The following is a 22750-nucleotide window of genomic DNA, read 5'->3' as shown; positions in this document are numbered from 1 at the left end:
ATAAATAAATGGTGGTACAAGAAAAGGGATTAGGAATGTCTACAAATTCAAAAATGCCATATAGTAATTTCTGAATCAATAGGGACTGCGCTTTGTATGAACAAACATTATTTCAGCTTATCTGAAAGCATAGCTGGGGCTTGTTTCCACTCAGAATGGCTTGATAGAGACTAGGATTCTTTTGACTACAGGCTTTCTTTATAAATATTTTATGATTTTTTTTTTTTTTTTTTTTACTTCAGACGCTAATCTTGTTTTAGACCTTTAGTTACAGAGATCTCTATGTAAGGTTTGTGATAGTCTATGAGATTTTACTATAAATTGGAGGTATTCAATATATAAAAGTGATGCAATTTAAGCACAGATTGCTATCACCACAAAATCTATTTAATATTAAAGAACTTTTAGAGTATTGGTAAGAAACATGTAGTTTGTAATAAGGAGAAGAATATTGTGGTTTTTGCTTAAATCGTTTCCTTGTGAGTTTGCTGTGCAGTCTTTAAACCTAATATTTTTATTCGCCACACTTTTCTTGGATGATTTAACAATGGGTACAGTTTCCAATGTTTGTGAGCTAAGTACACATTCATGTGCTTGATCTAAAATATGATGCAATGATACTTAAGCAAAATTGTCCCCCAAAGATCTAGGAGGTGGGTGTATGTATGTATGTGTATGTGTGAGACAGAGTGCGTGTGATTTTTTTCTTGTTTTAGAAAAAATATATGAAAAATTGACCATTTTCAGTATTACCAAAACAATATCCAACTTAATCTTTTCCTAAAATTTTTCAAATAAAAATTTTGATTTTTGCATTTAATGTCACTGAGTGTTTTAGCTATCAGTGCTAGTAGCATGCCATTTCAATTTGTTAGACAAATATCTCTGAGTTTCAACATTTATTTCAGGTACATAATCCTCTAGGGAAAAAAATAGTCTTATTCACCTGCATTGCTCTCACTGAAGAGATATGACGTTTGTCTAAGAGGTTTTAGAAAACAATTAAGCCGCTCTGTGTGGAGGGCATTATACAAAGAGCACCTGACCCTATATTGTCCATTTTTTGTTGCATTCACCAAATATGAGGATGAAATAAGAATTAATATATACAGTGCATTTGATTTTTATAAATGATATTTCAAGCAGTATGTAAGAAACCTTTGCTATATGTTTTTAATTTTGTTGCATTTATGAATAATGATTTAATTCTGGAGTTATAAAATTTTAACTTCAGTCCTTCATTCTGGATAGCTGAGTTTTTGATGTGCTGAGTATTTTCCAACCAGCTTGTTTTCATTATTGCTATTTCTTAAATTATTTTAATGAAAATCTTTTATCATTGATGTGCCTTTTTTTAGTAGTTTTGTAGGATTGAATACTAGAAAACTCTTTGATGATTGTGACTAAAATTTTTAGCTTATTTTTCTAGAAATTAACTCTAGAAGTTTATACTTTGTGTTATTGTTTTTTTCTCAGATGAGAAGGCTTTTTACTTTCTTCTCATCCTTTACAAGTTTACTGGATGGGTTATAATGATTTGCTGTTTAACAAATTCTTGTGTGTAAGCTACAGATAAGCTCAGCACATCATTTTATTTTAATTAGCTTGTCTTCCATTGAATCAAAGATATTTTGGGCTAAATGGATGGAAACTGTATTTCGATGAAAATAGAGTTATAATAAATACATTAAATTATATCTTGTGCATATTCACTTAATATAATTACAATTTCCAATTTGAAACTTACCTTAATACCCCAAAGTTATTTAAGGCAGCTACCAAAATGTAAAAATGTAGTGGTATAATGAAATAAATTTAAAATACATACAAAAGATCAGTAAAGGAAAATAAGGGTAGAAAATTAGACTACAGTTTTAATCATAAACATTCTAACACGTGTGCTTTGAGAAAGGTACCATTGGTTGCAAAATCTGCAATGTCCATAGCGTAAAATGAGCCATTTGTTCTCATGATTATTCCTCACATCAGCTCGAGATGGAGGTTTCTACTGTGCTGTTTTATAGAATAAATACCATATTTTTCTGTGTATATTGCACCCTTTTTTGCCCAAATTTGTGAGGGAAAAATAAGGGCGAGCATTATAGTACATGGATAGTACCTATAATCTTCTAGGAGACTGAGGTGGGAGAGTTACTTGAAGTCTGGAGTTGGAGAATAACCTGAGCAAAAGCAAGACCCCATCTCTTCTAAAAATAGAAAAAATTAGTCAGGCCTTGCACATGCCTGTAGTCCCTACTACTTGGGAAGCTGAGTTAGGAGGATCACTTGAGCCCAGAAGTTCCAGGTTGTGGTTAGATATTGTCACGCCATTGCACTCTAGCTGGGGCTAAAGAGTGAGACTCTCAAAAAAAGAAAAACGCCAAGGTGTAAAATATGTTCTCTGCACTTCTGTGCCTAGTAATTCTCCACTGCCAGTCAAGGGATTTCCAACTAAAAGTCCTTTCATATATTTCTAAATTATTTGTTTGTATAGCCAACATGAAAACAAAAACAAAATGCAACAAGAAAGACAAAAAATAAACCCCATATTTACAATGACCTGCTTTGAGGGAGCTCTGGTTTCAAAACATATTTATATGACCAAAAATGTCTGCTATAGTGTAAACTTATTTTCTATTTCTTATAGCTTGAAAATATTTTTAAATGACAAGAAATGTCTCATAAGTTACTTCCATTTTATTCTGTATATCCTTTAAATCTGTCTTTATTATAATTTGACATTTGTTCTTGTTATTCAGATCATTAAAACCATGATAATACCTCCATCTTCATATTTTTCTTTGGGATATAGAGACAGGTGGAAATTGATTTGTCATCGAGAAGATTATTGCAGGTTAATACTGGTTTGCTAGTGTTACGTGGACCTGGAAAAATACTAACATTTTCCTTTATCAAAGATATTTATATCTAGAATGCATTCTTGTAATGTCTCTGCTGTGAACTTTCCCAGCACTACAATTTCTTAAGCCTGTGGTTAATATCCAGTCCCCAAACAATGAAAACAAATAAAACCCAATTTTTTCCACAGGGTTTCCTGGCTGGTTATTCCGAGGCTTTGCACGTGACAACCCGTTCTCCCACGTGAATGGAATACTCAGTGTCAATGTGGAAGCCTGGTCAGTTGGAAAGTTGCAGTACAATATTTCCCACCTGTGTAAAACGCTTCCCAAATTCTTACTTATGTGTAGTCCCTGTATTAGGAAAAAAATTCCCTAAGACTGTAAATTTTGTGATCTATTATCCACGGTACCTTATTAGTCTGTCTATATTTAGATTCTGGGGGAGAAAGTTCTCAGTTATTTGGCCTCAGGCTATATATATAATATGAAACTTACTCTTCTTCCAAAGAGTATGTGGAAATCTATTTGCCCTGTTTTCGATGACCTTGGAGACTTTTCTTCTGATGAATTTTTACCGTCATTTAATACAGTTGATACAGAATAGTCTAGAGTTCCCCAAAACTGTAACTACATCCTTATTTTATAATTTCAAGGCACAGTGTTGTGCATGTATGTGTATGTGTGCGCGTGCGTATGTGTGTGGAGGTGAGGGTTTGTTGTTCAAAGCTTTCAGGAATTTTAAGTTATCGACTTTCTCTAAGCTCAATAGGGTAAGGTCAATGTAGAAGTAATGGATAAGTTTATCATTGAGCCATCATGGTGTTTGGGAGTGTTTGGGGGCCCTGCAGTTTTCATGCAATCTCAAAAGTCTAAATTTATGTAAATGTATATAACTTTCAAAACTAGGAAAAAGTAAACTGATGAATAATAAATATTTACTACCTCAATTTTTTTTTAAATCCTCAACGTCTGCTTTTACCCCACTTTAAAGCATGAGCACAAAGTTTTCTGTGCTTTCTCAAAGCCCCATCAGCTGGGGAACTTTGTTGAACATTTATACTTAAAATAGTTGTTTCCTTAGGACTATCCACCCTGTCATTGTTTAGATAATTTTGTTAAAAATATATACTACAAAAAGGATTGTGAGTAAGTTAGGATGCTTAAAACATATTAGAAAAATAATAAAATATCTATAATTAATGTCTATACTGAATAATTTTTAAGGTATAATCCATGCTGGCTTCAAGAAATCGTTATGAAGGATATCTTGAGTCATCAGGCTAATTAATAATTTTGATAAACAGAGGTACTTTAGCATTTTCTAAGCCCATTTCGAAGTGTGTTTTGCCAAGATTTCTGATATTATCTATATTTTAGTTATGATAGCTATTGAATTGTATATCAATCTGATTTTTAACACCACATTTTAATCTAAATTGTGTAATGAATTAACATTTAAATGCTACTTCTAAAGTCTTTTACAATTCACAAAGCTGACATATCTCATTTAATTCTCATGAAACTTTTGTGAGGAAAGTGGCATTATCCTTATTTCATGTAAGAGGCCAGGGTTATCAACATAACAAACTTAATGTGGCACATTTAGGATTAGTAATAAGTCTCTGATTCAAAGTGCAATGATCTTTTTACCTAATGATTGCTGCTTTTTATAAATTATATAAGAAATAGCATAATTATAAATATCAGAGAAGAATTGTATAAAATATAATGGGGATCTGTGATTATTTACAATTTTAAATCAACGATGTGGAAGAAAAGGTGAATTTTTAATTTTTTACATGCTGTTAGAACTGAAAGAAATGCTTCTTATAATAATTCAAAATCTTTTTTAGTGTATATTTTTATACTTTGATTATTTGCATGCTTCTTGTGTGTGATCTCATTCTGCCCTTGTAAGGGTGCTATGGGGGTTATCTCCCTGCATGTGTGGCTGCGTTCACGGTGCAGCCAGAAATTTTAAATCTGATCCTGTATAACTGCTTTGTAGTCTTGCAGTGGTAGTGTTGGCGTACCAAAAACGAGCTCTCAAATTCACTAAACAATGCACATAACTAGAAAAAAATACTACCTGTGCCACCCCTTTCCTGTATCAGCTACTGAGTTTCCTTTCTTATGCCTTAAAATAATAAAACACAGAGATGGCACCACGGGCCTTCCAGCAAATATCTCCTCTTTCTCAAGGAGGTAGTTCAAGTCTAGAAGTTCCATTCAGTGTAAAGAATTTGTGAACTTTAAACATCTTTTGTCATACCATTAACTTTTAATAAATAATAATTGATGGATTTACTTGAGTCACCTTCATAAATAGTACTTCAATTTACTTGAAATATCAAATTTATGTACCAGAGAGAAAGAGTAGTGTTCTTTTTCTACGATAGAAGGGGAGTGCATTATGAATGAGAATTTTTTTAAGTGTTTTTTTTTAACAAAAAATACGCTTTATTGAACTATATTTAACATACGAAAAGCTGTACATATTGTCTACAACTCAGTGTGTGTGAAGATACGTGTTCACTTATGAACCCATCACCACAATCTATGCTATATACATATACCTCACCTCCAAAAGTTTCTTCCCACCCTCTTTATTTATTTTTCTTTTTTGTGTGATGAGAAAGAACACTTAAGGTAAACACTTAAGGTAAGGTTTACCCTCTTAGCCTGTTCTTAACTGTGAAATGTAGCATTGTTAACTACTGTGCTATACAGTAGAGCCCTAGGATGCATTCATCAACCATTACTGAAACTTTGTACCCTTCGACTAATACTTCCCAGCCTCCGGCAGCCATCACTCTACTCTGTTTCCGTGAGTTTGACTCTTTTAGATTTCTCATATAAGTAGTATCACGTGGATTCTGTCCATCTCTCTGGCTGGCTTACGGCACTTAGCATATGTCCTCCAGGTCCGTCCATGTTGTCACAATGGGCAGGATTTCCTCTTTTTTAGAGCTGAATAATATTACCTTCCATAATATTGTCTTTAAAACATGTATATGCCACGTTTTAAAAATATATTCATTCCTCAGTGGACATTTATATCATTTCTACTCTTTTTTCTTGAGACAGAGTCTGTCACTTATGGGAGAGTGCCATGGCGTCATAGCTAACAGCAACCTCAGTGTACTGGGCTCCAGTGATCCTCCTGCCTCAGGCTCCCAAGTAGCTGGGACCACAGGTGCCCACCACAGTGCCCAGCTATTTTTAGAGACGGGATTTTGCTGTGGCTGGTCTCCAATTCCTGAGTTTAGGCAATTCACCCGTCTCCCAGAGTGCTAGGATTACAGTGCTTGGATACACTGCACCCTGCCCATTTCCACATTTTGGCTATTGCGTGTATAGTGCCACAGTGAATAGGTGAAGGCAGATGTATCTTTGAGGCCCGTTTTTCACTTCCTTTGGATGTAATACCCAGAATTAGTATTGCTATATCGTGTGGTAGTTCTATTTTGAACTGTTTGAGAAATTTACATTTTGTTTTCCATTATGACTACACTGATTTATATTCGTTCCTATCAGCATTATGCAAAGGTTCAAATTTCTCCATATTCTCACTAACACTTCTTGTAGTATTTTTTGGTATAACACCCACCCTAACTAGTTTGCAGTGCTTCTCCTTGTGGTTTTGATTTGCATTTCTCTGATGGTTACGCCTGTTAGGCACCTCTAGTGGCGAACATAGCTGCCTTCCAAAGTGAAATTTCTAGCATGTACTCAGCAAACAACCACTCTAATGAACACATATTGGCTGAAGATAATACAATATCTTCTAAGGAATAAGACCTTTTTTTTTCTTTTTTGGCAACAAACTAGAAATTGTATCTTAAGTTATTTACAATTGTTGAATTGTTAGAGAAGTTCTTGCTGCAGAATAATAGTTTATAGCACCTGCTAGCCCTGCCTAACTCTTTGAGTTCAAGGTGTGAAAATATCTGTTACCTAATTTTATTTTATTTTATTATTATTATTTTTTTTATTAAATCATAGCTGTGTACATTGATTTAATCATGGGGCATCATTCACTAGCTTCACAAACCGTTTACCAAGTTTCACATATACCCTTGTAAGATGCACCGCTGGTGTAGTCCCACCAACCCCCTTCCCTCTACCCACCTCCCCCCTCCCTCCCCTCCCTTTCCCCCTTCCCCCTATTCTTAGGTTCTAACTGGGTTATAGCTTTCATGTGAAAACCCTAAATTAGTTTCATAGTAGGGCTGAGTACATTGGGTACTTTTTCTTCCATTCTTGACATACTTTACTAAGAAGAATATGTTCCACTCGATCCATGTAAACACGAAAGAGGTAAAGTCTCCATCTTTCTTTAAGGCTGCATAATATTCCCTGGTGTACATATACCACAATTTATTAATCCATTTGTGGATCGATGGGCACTTGGGCTTCTTCCATGACTTAGCAATTATGAATTGAGCTGCAATAAACATTCTGGTACAAATATCTTTGTTATGATGTCATTTTTGGTCTTTTAGGTATATGCCCAGTAGAGGGATTACAGGATTAAATGGCAGATCTATTTTTAGATCTGTAAGTGTTCTCCATATCTCTTTCCAAAAGGAATGTATTAATTTGCATTCCCACCAGCAGTGCAAAAGTGTTCCCTTTTCTCCACATCCGTGCCAACATCTCTGGTCTTGGGATTTTGTGATATAGGTTAGTCTCACTGGAGTTAGATGGTATCTCAAAGTAGTTTTGATTTGCATTTCTCTGATGATTAAAGATGATGAGCATTTTTTCATATGTCTGAAGGTTACGCGCCTATCTTCTTCAGAGAAGTTTCTCTTCAAATCCCTTGCCCAGCCTGTGATGGGATCCTTGTTCTATTCTTGCTAATGTGTTTGAGTTCTCTGTGGATTCTGCTTATTAAACCTTTGTTGGAGACATAACCTGCAAATTATCTTCTCCCATTCTGAGGGCTGTTTGCTTGCTTTACTTACTGTGTTCTTGGCTGTGCAGAAGCTTTTTAGTTTTATCAGGTCCCAGTAATGTATTTTTGAAGCTGCTTCAATTGCCCGGGGGGTCCTCCTCATAAAATACTCGCCCAGACCGATTTCTTCAAGGGTTTTCCCTGCACCCTCCTCTAATATTTTTATAGTTTCATGTCTTAAGTTTAAATCTTTGATCCAGTGAGAGTCTATCTTAGTTAATGGTGAAAGGTGTGGGTCCAGTTTCAGTCTTCTACAGGTTGCCAGCCAGTTCACCCAGCACCATTTGTTAAATAGGGAATCTTTTCCCCACTGAATGTTTTTAATTGGCTTGTCAAAGATTAAATAACAGTAAGTAGCTGGATTCATCTCTTGGTTATCTATCCTGTTCCAGACATCTACTTCTCTCTTTTTGTGCCAATACCATGCTGTTTTGATCACTATTGATTTGTAGTATAGTCTGAGGTCTGGTAGCGTGATTCCTCCTGCTTTGTTTTTATTTCTGAGTAATGTCTTGGCTATTTGAGGTTTTTTCTGATTCCATATAAAATGAAGTATTGTTTTTTCAAGATCTTTAAAGTATGACAGTAGAGCTTTAATAGGGATTGCATTGAAATTATATATTGCTTTGGGTAGTATGGACATTTTAACAATGTTGATTCTTCCCAGCCATGAGCATGGTATGTTTTTCCATTTGTTAATATTTTCAGCTATTTCTTTTCTTAGAGTTTCATAGTTCTCTTTATAGAGGTCTTTCACATCCTTCGTTAGCTAAATTCCCAAATATTTCATCTTCTTTGGCACTACTGTGAATGGGATAGAGTCCTTAACTGTTTTTTCAAGTTGACTATTGTTGGTATATATAAAGGCTACCAATTTATGAATGTTGATTTTGTAACCTGAGACACTGCTGTATTCCTTGATCACTTCTAGAGTTTTGTAGTAGAGTCCCTAGTGTTTTCCAGATATACTATCATATCATCTGTGAAGAGTGAAAGTTTGATCTCTTCTGACCCTATATGGATACCCTTGATCGCCTTTTCTTCCCTAATTGCGGTGGCTAATACTTCCATTACAATGTTAAAAAGCAATGGAGACAATGGGCAGTCTTGTCTGGTTCCTGATCTGAGTGGAAATGATTCCAATTTAACTCCATTCAATATGATATTGGCTGAGGGTTTGCTGTAGATGGTCTCTATCAGTTTAAGAAATGTCCCTTCTATACCGATTTTCTTAAGTGTTCTGATCATGAAGGGATGCAGGATATTATCAAAAGCTTTTTCTGCATCGATTGAGAGAATCATATGGTCTTTGTTTTTTAATTTGTTTATGTGCTGGATTACATTCATAGATTTACGTATATTGAACCAGCCTTGAGACCCTGGGATAAAACCTACTTGGTCATGATGTATAATTTGTTTGATGTGTTGCTGAATTCTGTTTGTTAGGATCTTGTTGAATATTTTTGCATCTATATTCATTAGTGATATTGGTCTATACTTTTCTTTTCTTGTTGGGTCTTTTCCTGGTTTTGGGATCAGTGTGATGTTTGCTTCATAGAACCTGTTACGTTTGGGGTTGGAATGTTCTTCCTTTTCCAGTTGCTTGAAATGTTCCATTAAGTTGTTAACTTCCTCTCTTTCTGTTCTGTTGAGGAAGGCTTGCAGTGCTATAAATTTCCCTCTTAGAACTGCCTTTGCAGTGTCCCAGAGGTTCTGATAGTTCATGTCTTCTATGTCGTTTTGTTCCAGAAAGTTGGCGATTTCTTTCTTAATCTCATCTCTGACCCAGCTATCATTCAGAATAAGGTTATTTAACTTCCATGTTTTTGTATGAGTATGCAGATTCCTGTTGTTACTCAGCTCAAGTTTTATTCCATGGTGGTCCGAGAAGATGCCTGGAATAATTTCTATTCCTTTAAATTTACTAAGGTTAGACTTGAGACCTAAGATGTGATCAATTTTGGAGTAAGTTCCATGAGCTGATGAGAAGTATGTGTATTCAGTTTTTTTGGGATGAAGTGTTCTGTAGATGTCTGCTAAATCCAAATGTTGGATGGTTAGGTTTAAATCTTAAGATTTCTTTGCTCAGCTTCTTGTTGGAGGATCGATCCAACACTGCCAAAGAAGTGTTGAAATCTCCGACTATTATGGAGCTGGAGGAAATCAAGTTGCTCATGTCTGTTAGAGTTTCTGTTATAAATTGAGGTGCATTCTGGTTGGGTGCATAGATATTAATAATTGAGATCTCATCATATTGAGTATTACCCTTAACAAATATGAAGTGACCATTCTTGTCCTTCCTTACTTTTGTTGGTTTAAAGCCTATTGTATCTGCAAATAAAATTGCAACACCTGCTTTTTTCTGATTACCATTTGCCTGAAATATGGATGACCATCCTTTCACCCTGAGTCTGTATTTGTCTTTTAAGTTAAGATGTGACTCTTGTATGCAACAAATAATCTGGCCTTAGTTTTTGTATCCAGTCAGCTAACCTATGCCTCTTTAGAGGACAGTTTAAGCCATTAACATTAATGGAGAATATTGATAAGTCTGGTGAAGTTTTGGGTATCGAGTTTTTCAAAAGTCCAGTGGGCATTTTTAATCCTTTCACCAGTGTGGAAATTGGAGTTTGATCAAAAGTTTCTGAGTGAGTTTAGTTTTGTGGTATAGGATTGGGTTGGTCATTATGGAGGATAGGTCTGAGAATATCCTGAAGAGCTGGTTTGGTTATGGCAAATTTCTTCAACATATGAATGTCATTAAAGTATTTAATTTCTCCATCATAAATGAAACTCAGTTTAGCTGGATACAAGATCCAGGGTTGAAAGTTATTTTGCTTTAGGAGATTAAAAGTTGATGACCACCCTCTTCTGGCTTCAAAAGTTTCAGCAGAGAGATCTGCAGTCATTCTGATATTCTTCCCTTTGAAGGTAATGGTTTTCTTTCTCCTGGCAGCTTTGAGGATTTTCTCCTTCATATTAACTTTAGTGAAGTTAATTATGATATGCCTGGGGGATGTCTCATTGGGGTTGAGTTGTGCAGGGGTTCTGAAGCTGTCTACTATCTGAATTTCAGAATCTCTAGGCATGTCTGGAAAATTCTCTTTCATAATTTCATGCAGAAGGGCCTCTGTGCCCAGCGAGGACACTTCATCTGTTTCTGGAACTCCAATGATTTAGATATTCGCCTTCTTCGAATTATCCCAGAGCTCTCTGAGAGAATGATCCGTTTTTGCTCTCCATTTCTCTTCCTCTTTGAGAGTTTGGGAACGTTCAAAGGCTTTATCTTCAATGTCAGAAATCCTTTCTTCTGCTTGCTCCATTCTGTTGCTTAGGGATTCTACTATGTTTTTCATATCTTTGAGGGCTGCAAATTCTTGCTTCAGTGTGTCTAAGTCTTTGGTGGTTTTGTCTTTAAATTCATTAAATTCTTGAGACAACTTTTGAATTTCTCCTCGAATTCCTAATTCCACTTTGTTAATCTTATCTGCAATCCAAATTCTGAATTCGATTTCTGACATCTCAGCCAGTTGTTTATGAATGGGATCTTCAATTACATCTGCCATATCTTTCCTTGGGGGGGGTTGATCTATTCTGGTTATTCATGTTACCAGAGTTTTTCCGCTGATTCCATCCATGGTTGTTTTATTCCCTTTTATTTTTCCCCCTTGGGCTTTGTCGAGGGCCTGTACAGTGTTGTGGCCTGAGAAACTTGGGCCCTGTCTGGTGTGGTGGGGCTAAGTGGTTCTGTCTTGTTTTCAGCTGGTTTCTGTTCCACCCTAGTGAAACAGATACTCTGGATTGAAGTCTCAGCTGTGAAGAAATACCAGCAATTAAGTCACCCCGCCCCCCACTGGCAAACAATTGGAAAAGAAAAATCAAATCTTCCTACCACTGTGCACCCAGGTCACCACCTGATTTTTCCTCAGGCGATTGGTTCAGTTCAAAAAGTCCAAATCAGTTGTCTCAGTCTGCACCTGTCTCAGGTGAGAGAGTTTAATAGGTCTCTGGGAACTGGATCACAGGGGTCTGTTGACTACTCTGGTGTGGCTTGTTCCAGTGCTGCGTGGAGTCAGGAGGAGCCACCCAGCCAATAGATCAGTCTGGGAAGGTTGCTATCTCCTTCCCCACCTTGCACCACTGTCACACCCAGTCACTGATAGCCCTGCAGTTGGCTGACCCAGTTGCCTGTAGTGAATCGGTACTCCAGGAGTTTGCACCTGCCTGAATCACAAGGAAGTCTTCCAGGCCGCTGCGCTCTGCCTCTCTCTAGCAGGAGGAGGTGAGGCCTGACAACCTCGGGCGCTTGATGAAGGTTGGGGGTTTTCACTCAGGTCCAGTCTCGCCCCTGATTAATGTTACTGACAGAACAGAACAGAACAACTCTGCAGTTCCACTGCAGAAGAGAAGCTGAATTGAGTTCCAAATCAACTTGTCTTTGCTCTTATATTGTCTATAGGCTGACGATCCCCTGAGGGCCAGGTGCATCTTAGGTTTAGTAAAGCGGACCTCTGGGTCAGCCCCGCCCTGGGAGTTTCCCTGGTTTGCAAGTTGGAGTTGCCTCAGGCAAATCCTATACTCCGAGTCTCTGGTTGCCCAGGGAGACAGGGGGTGTGGCTTCAGAATATTCAGTAGTGAGCCGTATTGCTAGAGGTCTGCCGTTCCATGGCTTAGGAAACTGCTGCTCCGGTGTAGCTCCTCTCTGGCCAACTGTCCTCTCTCTGCTCCCGTACCCCAGAGTCTGCACCGACCGGCTGCAGCCCAGCACTGTCCACACCCCTCAAGCAATCGCCCAAGAGTCTGGACCCCTGGAGGACAGGCCACCAGACCTTGGAGCGAGAGCAGAGGGGAGTGCTGGGAGCCTGGGGTTGTGGGCAGAGAACATACACAGCTTTACACAGTTTTATGCCTGGCCGTATTGTCACCAAAAGATGGCTGTCACACTGTGCCTCAGGGAACTGCCACTCCGGTGCAGTCCCCTCTCCGCCGACCGGGACTGGCCTCCAGACCTCAGTGTGAGTGAAGGGGAGTGCTGGGAACTCAGAATTCCAGGTAGAGACTATATACAGTTTATACAGTTTTATGCCTGGCAGGAGGACACCGTGGCACCCTAGTAGGGGAGGTAGGTCCAGTTTTTAGAGGGTCTCTCCCATGGAGTGTAGTGGGAGGACCTTTGAACTCTGCCCGATTGTTTGTGGGGCACTCTGAGCCATTCTCATGGGGGAGAGGACTCCCGTCCGCTTGGTGATGGATTTTGTACCATTTGTTTGTATCCTTGTGGTCGCAGCTCGGCTCAGTGGGGTTGATGTGCATTCTTCAACCTTCTCTCTTAGTGCAGCTCAAATTCACCAGGTTACTTGCTGAATTTTGTCCTTTAACTCTCCTACTGGATGGGAGCCTCTGTGGAAAGCTGGCTTCAGTCAGCCATCTTGTCTCCTCCCTCTGTTACCTGATTTTATATACCGTTTGCCTTCAGAATTGTTTGTGGGAGTAATTATTGGCTTGAATTTTGAATGAGATCAACAAAAAGTGTTTGAGAACTAATTTCCACTATACTAGGATCTTAGACAAATTCCATCATGAATTACAATATTCAATCATGAAACGCAGTGTAGTGGTTTTGCAACATTGTGTATAGCGTTTATTTATGAAATATAATGTAATATTTCACAGATTATATGATAATGATTGACTTTTAATAAGTACCTCTTCCCATTTTATTTTAAGAGTTAGTCCTATTAAATATTTATTTCTATTCCCTGAGTCCCATTAGGTCATTAAATATGAAATGTCCTATTTCAAATTAAGTTTATTTCATTATATCTCCAAAAGAAGCAGTACAAGATGTGCCTTAACTATCGACACAGTTTTGCCGTCTTAATGTTGTGCCAGCAGCATAGAAGCCTGGAGAGCAATTGATGATGTAATTACAAAAGGGGTTTTCCACAGCTTGTTGAGAATCAAATATTTTTCATTATAAGAAGTGGTCTAAAGCCTAGAAGAAGGGGCAAGGTCTGGTGAATGCAGTGATGATAGTTTCCAAGTCCGGTTTCTCTAGTTTGAGCTGCACTGTTTGTGCAACAGCATTGTCTTACAAGAGGACTGACCTGTCTATCTTGATTAATCTTGGCTGCCTCATCGCAGGCCCCCTCACCATGTCATGTACCTGATAGTCATACGTGTCCTCTGTAATCTGCTGACCAGGTTTCATGGAGCTATAGTACAGGGTAATAGCCCTGGACCACCAGACAGACACTATTAGCTTTTTTGACGAATATTCTAGTTTAGACTGTGTTTTGACTCTTCACCTTTGTCCAACCATTTTCCTGAACGCTTGGATTGTCAAAAATTTCATTTTTTAACACAGGTAACAATACAGTATAGAAATGGGTTCACCTTTATGTCGTGACAGCAAAGAAAGGCAAGCTTCAAGACAGTTTCTCTTCTAATGCCCATTTAATTCACGCAGAACCAGCTTCTTCGTCTTAAAGATTTGTTTCAAATGGTCGAATATTGTTGGAATAGTAAATATCAAACCTTGGTGCTAATTCATTCACTGGCTGAGATGGATTCTCTTCCTCTACAGCTTTCAGCTCATCGTGATCCACCTTGCTCTTAGGTCACCCGTGTGGCTCGTTTTCAATATTAAAATCTCCAGAATGGAATTTCTCAAACAGTCGACATACTGTGTATTCACTAGCTGTGTTTTCCTAATAACACTTCATTGATATTGTGAGTTGTCTGTAAGGCATTGGTTCCACGATGGAGCTCATAGCCAAAAATAACGCGAATTTTTGACTTATGTGTGCTATATCAGAAATTGCTGTTAAAAAACTTGGAAGATAATCAACAGAAAGAATGAAGATGTACCTTCACAATTAAAAAAAGTGTCAAAGTGAAATGTCAGCGGTATCAGCTGTCAAATTCTGTACATAAGAAAGTCAGACGTTTCTTACTTAATAACATGTCAATAATTAGCTTGGGTAAAATTAGGCTTTCTAGGACTTTGTGGTATAGCTAATTATTGCTGATTTATTCTAAAGTTAGCTCCACTGTTACATGTAATTTAGGGGAGGAAGGAAGCACACTTCCCTTTGCAGGCATAGAGCTATCTTAAATAGACTACTAGAATATGAGGCAACCATGTCAAAGTGGTATTTTCATTATATTAATTCAGAGTTAGGATTTTATCTTAGTTTTTAGACTTCAGACATAAATTCCTCTGTATGAACACTGTTTCCCAAATAAATTCCCCGAAAAATATTAAATTGAATTAAAATGCAAATATTTTTATTACACTATAACCAGAACAATTTCTAACTCATCTATGCTGACCTACTTTTTAAAAACAACTTACTTTGTCTCAACTGAAAAACTAATTCTTAAAAGTAAGTGAAGTTTTGTGTATGCCCTAATTACAAAAAAATTAGTAAGCATAGTTTATCCAGTGTTTTAATTTGTGTACGTGCCATGCTATAATGACGTATCTTGGGACTCGGCTAATTTTCTTTAGTTCCAATTGATATCCTGCTCCGTAGAATATTAAAAATAAAGGTGGAAAAATGTTTTAAGCGCCTGTGGCTCAGTCAGTAAGGCGCTGGCCCCATATGCCGAGGGTGGTGGGTTCAAACCCGGCCCCGGCCAAACTGCAACCAAAAAATAGCCAGGCGTTGTGGCGGGCGCCTGTAGTCCCAGCTACTCGGGAGTCTGAGACAAGAGAATCGCTTAAGCCCAGGAGTTGGAGGTTGCTGTGAGCTGTGTGAGGCCATGGCACTCTACCAAGGGCCATAAAGTGAGACTCTGTCTCTACAAAAAAAAAAAAAAGAGAGATTTAGGAAATACCTGGGAAAAATAATTCTTCTGATTTGAGGTTGGTGAAATTTGCATTTTTTTGAATGACAACAATCTATTCTATGTAGGAAGAACATTTATTTTTTGAAATGACAAGTAGTAAAATTACAGAGATGTATTTGGAAATGTTATGTAGAGTTACTATGACTCAACCTTAGAATCGATTTGAATTCCATCTTTTATCACCATTCATTATAATGATATTAAAAATATGCTCCTGATTTCTTCTGGATATGGAAGAAGTTCAGATTGTCTAATAATTCAAGGCTTTGAGACAGACTTTCTTTTACTGCCTGTGTTGTAGGTACATGCTCAGTTGGTCGAGTGTGGCTATCACATAAATTGTTAGATCATGAAATTAGCGGTATTTTCTTACAGTTTCTCAGTGTGGTACACTCATTCATTCTCAATCATGCATCTGTAAATAGTGTTTTATTATTGCTTAGAAGGAATTTGTGTTCTTTCTGCTCCAACTGACATTGATTGTTTTTTCTGTAATCTATTGTGCTTTGACGTAAGAAGATATAAAATTTTGAATTTTAGAGATGTATGTTAATGTGTTGTTACATACTTTAATCTGGGTTTAGGAAAAGCTAATTCTCTTTACAGAAGATTCACGTGACGTTTAGCTACCTTTGTGCATTGAAAGTTGCGTGTTTACTAAGTTTAACAAACCTACTTTTTCACATTGGATAGGATAAAAGTGTTTTAAAATTCCCTACAAAGAAATAATACTCAAACTTAGAGCACTTCATTGAACCTGCCTCATTATGAACTTGAGACATTTCTGCAGACTCAAGTAGATGATGTTTCTTGATTCTAAATAAATGATAATAGTGAATTAGTTCCTGGAAAGTTATATTGAATATTAGAACCAAGATACTTTTATATTGATTCCACAAGAAAATAGCATGGATTTTTCATTTTGCAGCTAAGCCACCTGGAAGTCAATATCTTTAATCATCTTTAAGAAAAATAATCACAGAAAATGTTTGGTATTAATGAAATACTAGATTCTGAATATTTATGGAGCGAGTTTCATTGAGTGTTGTTTATTCCATGAGTAACACAGAAATAAGAACTGTTGAGACAAATTGGGCTACTCAAAAGTACAACAGTATCTTTCAAACTTGATAATTACATGGATAGAAGGAACAATGTAATTTAAAAGTACATATTTAGATTTTAGAATTTATTTTTTATAAGTCTTTAAGCAAAAATGTTATACATATTTTATTGGGTGATAATGAAATTACTGATGTAAAAAATATTAGAAACTGTTCACAATATGAAGAAGGTATAATTATGCACTAAAATATATACAAATATCAGATGCTGAAGTATTGAATGTTTTTGTTAGCACTGTTTAGTTTATATCTACAATACTATGTATGACCAAAATTGGTCAAAAAAACCCAAGACTTTTTAAGTTGCAAAATCTGTAGCATCTATATTTGTTACAGAATATCGTAAGATTGCTGACTGCACATTGGAATCTCCTGGTGAACTAGGTATCCATCCATTACCAAATCACTTAAATTAGACCCTCCATTCAAGATTACCATCCCACAAAGCCTATATAAGTGATAAAATATTACTATTTGAAAACTGTTTTTGTAATAAACGATGTTGATCATCATCATTAAATTTTACCAGAAACATCAGCTTTTTGTTCGTTTCCTGTAAGGAACACTTTTTACATAGCAGATACTCACCAGATGTGTGTATCTAGATATATTTAGGACAAATGAGGTGAAACATGGAGTTGAACCACCACATGGATAATTAGGGCATAAGCCAGAGAAGGATCCCAAAGGGGGCAGTTTTTAAGACCTAAGTCTTGTTATTGAGGGTTACAATGAACTTCTATTTTCTTGACTCCTTAAAATAATATTATTTTTGTGTTATTTTTAACTTCAGAGACTTCTTAAAGCAGCTTTCAATTAAATGATTCATTTTTCTTCTTCAGAGAAATACAGTCCCCTCCCTTACTGATATCTCAGTGTGGTTCTGTTTGTTTTTCATAGTTTTTAAAATAAATCATCAGGCCTTAGTATCAAGCATATGAAATTTTAGAGATAAAGTTGTATAAAATATAATAATTGCTTTTAGAATAATATTTTTATTATGAATTTCAATATTATCAATATTTTAAATAGCATTTCAGGAGGGGCAGGTATCATAATAATACTAAAGACAGAGCTACTTTAAAAATAAGCACGTGAACTTTTACAAATAAATAGTAAATACAAACGAGAAAAAAATTTTCCTTGGCAACTTGCTATATTCCTGAAGGTGGTCCAGTAGAAGTTTATAAATCTGTGCTCTCCAACCCATGTATACATTTTAAATATTATGATTTTTAGAAAGGTACAGTCTCAATATGAAGTGAATTTCAATGGAATAGAGTTTTGCTGATGCAATTTCTAAACCTGCATAGAATAAACTAGTATAACCTACATGACATATTTGAAGAACATTTCAGTATTTATTGCAGTAACCGTGATATACCATTGGCCTGTTTGCCTTCAGTCTTTATAAGATACGCACAATAACTAAGAAAATGCCAGGAAGGCTGTTAACCAGTGTGATGAAAATGTGTCAAACAGTGTATAAAACCAGTGTATGGTGCCCCATGATTACATTAATGTACACAGCTATGATTTAATTAAAAAAAAAAAAGAAGAAGCAGCTTCTAAGAAACTGAAGCGTATAGATTTTTATGCCTGTAGATGTTAACAGATTGACTGCTCTGTGCGTTGTGTTGAACTTATGCTGGTTTTGAGCCAGGGGCCTCATGAAGCTTATATAACTCACACATCTCTTGACCTATCTTGACCTAATAAAACACCACAGCCCCAGGAAAGAAAGATTTTTTTCTAGTGTAGCAATCAATGTGCGAAACATAAATATAATTATGTCAGCATTTCTTTTATAGTGCCTGTATCTCTCACGCCTGTCATTGACCTAACAGTCTTTGCTTCTGACCTTCACATGTATGAGACAAGCATATTTACACAAAAGAGATCTCATTATTAGCTGGTGTGCTTTACGTACTGTATTTTTTTTCTCTTTCAAGATCCATAGGAAATTTTTTTTTTTTTTTTTTTTTGTAGAGACAGAGTCTCACTTTATGGCCCTCGGTAGAGTGCCGTGGCCTCACATAGCTCACAGCAACCTCCAACTCCTGGGGCTTAAGCGATTCTCTTGTCTCAGCCTCCCGAGCAGCTGGGACTACAGGCGCCCGCCACAACGCCTGGCTATTTTTTGTTGCAGTTTGGCCGGGGACGGGTTTGAACCCGCCACCCTCGGTATATGGGGCCGGCGCCTTACTGACTAAGCCACAGGCGCCGCCCCCATAGGAAATTTTTTGAGTTGATCTGATATTTAAAATACAAAAGGTAATTTATTCCCCTGCTTTCTCTAGTATACTCTTTTCACATAGGTTACCCACTTTTTCTCTGGCCTTTCATCCTGTGCAAATACCAAAAGCTTAGATATTTTTCACTAATATTTTTCTTTTCTTGTCAGATACTTTCTTCAGCGTTATAATTTTAAGCCAGAAATCCAAAATATAGGCTTATAAATTCGTATCTACAAAGTTAGGACTCACATCTTTTCATGGCCTTAGTCAAATTGAATCGTGTGTCATTTGCACGTATTTACTTTACTAAAAGTTATTTGTGATATTTAATTTATTCATCACCACGTTCTAGAAATGTGTGTCATGTTTTAGGGTTGATGAGAGAGGATAAAGACTGGAGAATAATTTTGAAAGATGTTCAGAAGGGTAGAAAGGCAGACACGAAATTTCAGTACTTACCTTAGTTCAGTGAGTAAAATATTAGCCAGCATCACTAGATTGGAGGTTGCGGCTTGCTCTGGATAGTGCTTTGAGGGTAAGAGGGGCAGATTAACCCTGTTTTTTCCCCATACTTTTTAATGTGTGTTTCTAGACTGATTTATAAGGAGAAAAAAAAGGAATCCATCTATTGTATGAAGTTTATTGTTAGCACTTATTCATTTCAGGGATTCTGGGATGCTCAGTATTATAATACACTCAGTATTATACTATCTGTTACCATTTATAGATTGGAGAAGTAATCCTTGAAGTGATATACTCTTCACTTTCATAATACTGTTATAAATTTCCTTTTTTCCCTGCCGTGCAGGTGACTTAGACTATTACTGGTTGGATCCTGCCACGTGGCACAGCCGGGAAACATCACCTATTAGTTCGGTAAGCTTCCTGGGAAGGGAGTGTTTGGAGTTCAGGGCATATGCATGCAGCCCATTGTCCTTTGTCTGATATGTGATAGATGGTAATAGTATTCTGCTCCATTATACACTTTATTAGACAAAATATTGATTTTATTCAAGACAGTACAAATTTTGAAGAAAAAATCAGTTATCACTGAATAATTGTAACAAATTTTAAATGAAGTAAGAAACAGTTATTAAATAATGACTGTTTATAAATGATCTTGAGATGTTATTTGGTTTAGAATATGCACATTCATAACTCAAAATACAGAATCATTTTTCTTTATGTTAGCAGATGTTTTTAAATTTTAATAATTCCATTTCAGAACCTCAGAGCCATTTTTTTTCAAAGATATAGTTAGTTGCTAACTACTTTTAGAACTATTTAGTATAAGTTTCTACTGTAAGCAAAATGTAGCTCTAAATGAAAATTGTTGTAAGTCAAAGATAGAGCCGACTAAAATAATTTCCTTCTCTAGAGAGGTTGTTTTTTTTTTGTTTGTTTGTTTTTCTTAAATCTTACTTTTTTTAGAGATAGTGAGTGTTTTGCTCTGTCACCCAGGCAGTGCCGTGGCGCCATTACTGCAGCCTGAAAGTTTTGGGCTCAAGTGATCCTTTTGATCCAGCTTTTCAAGCAGCTAGGACTACAGACATGTACGGCCCCACTCTACTAACCTTTTTAGTTTTTGTGGAGATGTATCTGGCTATGTTCCCCAGTCTGGTCTTAAACTCCTGCCTCTGCCTCCCAACGTGCTGGGACTACAGACACGAACCACTGTTCCTGGCTTAAGTATTTTTTAGCTGGGATAATTGCATCATGCTATAACCACTAATTATGTGTCTATAGGAAAGGATGCGCTTACTTTTATAAAAAATTAATGGGCTGTATTTTTTTTTTTTTAGTAGTTTTAGGTTTACAGAAAAATGGAGAAGAAAGTTCGGTTTCCATAGACCTCCTCTCTCCTTCCCTCTCCATCTCAGTTCCCCGTTACTAATATCTTGCATTTATGTGGCACATTTGTTACAAGTTATGAGATAATATCGATGCATTATTATTGATTGAAGTCCATGGTTTACACTGGGCTTCACTCTTGGCGTTGTACGTTCTGTGGGTTTTGACGCAAGTACAGTACCATATATTTACCATTACAGCACCATACAGAACGGTTTCCCTGCCCTGAAACTCCTCGGCTCCATCCGTTCATCACTCGCTTCCTTCCTCCCCCTGAGCCGTGGGTGACTACTGATCTTTTTACTATCTCCATAGTTTTGCCTTTTCTGGAAGGTCTTATAGTTGGAAGCACACAGTATGCATAGGCTCTTCAGATTGGCCTCTTTCACTTAGCAACATATGTTGAAGGTTCTCCCTGTCTGGACACAGATATTTATGTATTTCTTTTTTTTTTTTTTTTGGCAGGGGCTGGGTTTGAACCCACCACCTCCAGCATATGGGACCGGCGCCCTACTCCTTGAGCCACAGGCGCCGCCCGATATTTATGTATTTCATACGGGATAGTTAGTTGCAGGTCTTTTAGTGGCTTGTTAGCTCACTTCTTCTAAATACTGAATGACATTCTATTGCCACCGTTTATTTATCCGTTCCTTGGTATTTTAAAATATGTTTTAGATTGATATTATAAATGAAAATATTTTTAAATAATGTAAGTTTTCATGTTGGTTCCCTATTATTTTTTAAATTTTATTTTATAGCCGAGATATAGCTGTCTATATTTATAGGATACATCGTGATGTTCAGAACATATAATGTATAGGGACTAGATGGGGTTAATTAGCATATCTGTCTCCCAAACATTTTTCTTTTGTTTGTACTTCACACTGTTTGAGTTGTAAAGGCACAAATATAGCATTCAGTATCCTACTCCGAACTAGTTACTGTTAACTAGGTGTAATTGTATGTTTTTCACAAATATGTCCCTATACCTCCCACCTCCCTGCCCTTCCCTGTCCGTGATATCCTCTGTTCTGCTTTTTACTTCTATGAGATCAACTTTTATTTAGCTTTAGCATGTGCATGAGAACATACAGGGTTTAACTTTCTGCTGCTGGCTTAGTAGTGTCACTGAACATGATGTCTTCCAGTTCCATTCATGCTGCCACAATAGGGTTTCATTCTTTTTTGAATGATTGAATAAGATTCCATTGTGTATATCTTACTTTTTAAACTTTGTTCTTGTTTTCATAGCATCCTGTAACGTGGCAGCCATCTAAAGAAGGGGATCGATTAATTGGACGTGTTATTCTTAACAAGAGAACAACTATGCCCAAAGAGTCAGGTGCATTGCTGGGTCTGAAAGTAAGTGTGCTCGTTTACAGCGTCTCGGGTTCATTACAGTATGGACTGTTCGACAACGATCTGATAATGATTTTTAAATGCCTTCTTCTCCTCTCCAAAATGGAATTCTTTTAGCAAATATATCTTGTTACTATAATTATGTCTTATAGTATGTGTAGTATTTTTTATCTGACTTAATATTTTTCAATATATAGCATATAGATGTGTTAGGAAAATTATGGGTTTTTCTGAATATAAAGTTCAGGATGATTTTTTACATTAAAAAGGCTTAAATGGAAAGTAGTAAAGTTAGATAGTGTACCTTTATTATATTTTCTTTTAAATTTATTTGAAAACTGCAAATAGCACCAAAAACAACATTTTATTTCTTCTCAGACTCATCTTACAGATGTAGCTACTGTTAAACATTTTCGAGTCTGTTATCACACATTTTCTAAGCATGTGCGTGAATACACAGATGCATACATGTAAACACACTTGAGCAGCAACGTAAAACATCGT

General features: G+C 36.6%; 1 protein-coding gene across 41 annotated transcripts in view; it reads left to right on the top strand.

The window, feature by feature from the left end:
* Positions 1-22750, top strand: part of RIMS1 (regulating synaptic membrane exocytosis 1) — a 546022-nt gene that overhangs the window by 335891 nt on the left and 187381 nt on the right. For 37 of the 41 annotated variants that reach the window (XM_053601816.1, XM_053601832.1, XM_053601824.1 and 34 more), the window contains 2 exons: positions 19845-19912; positions 22139-22249. In XM_053601816.1, the coding sequence (XP_053457791.1) occupies positions 19845-19912; positions 22139-22249 (179 nt within the window). Of the gene's footprint in view, positions 1-3049; positions 3138-19844; positions 19913-22138; positions 22250-22750 lie in introns of all 41 variants that reach the window. The other 4 variants (XM_053601838.1, XM_053601834.1, XM_053601837.1 and 1 more) reach the window with 1 other exon arrangement.

The sequence above is a fragment of the Nycticebus coucang genome, chromosome 9 (assembly GCF_027406575.1).
Source record: "Nycticebus coucang isolate mNycCou1 chromosome 9, mNycCou1.pri, whole genome shotgun sequence".
In the NCBI taxonomy this organism is placed as follows: domain Eukaryota; kingdom Metazoa; phylum Chordata; class Mammalia; order Primates; family Lorisidae; genus Nycticebus; species Nycticebus coucang.
The sequence above is the reverse complement of the archived record's forward strand: the minus strand, read 5'-3'. Positions and strand labels throughout refer to the sequence as shown.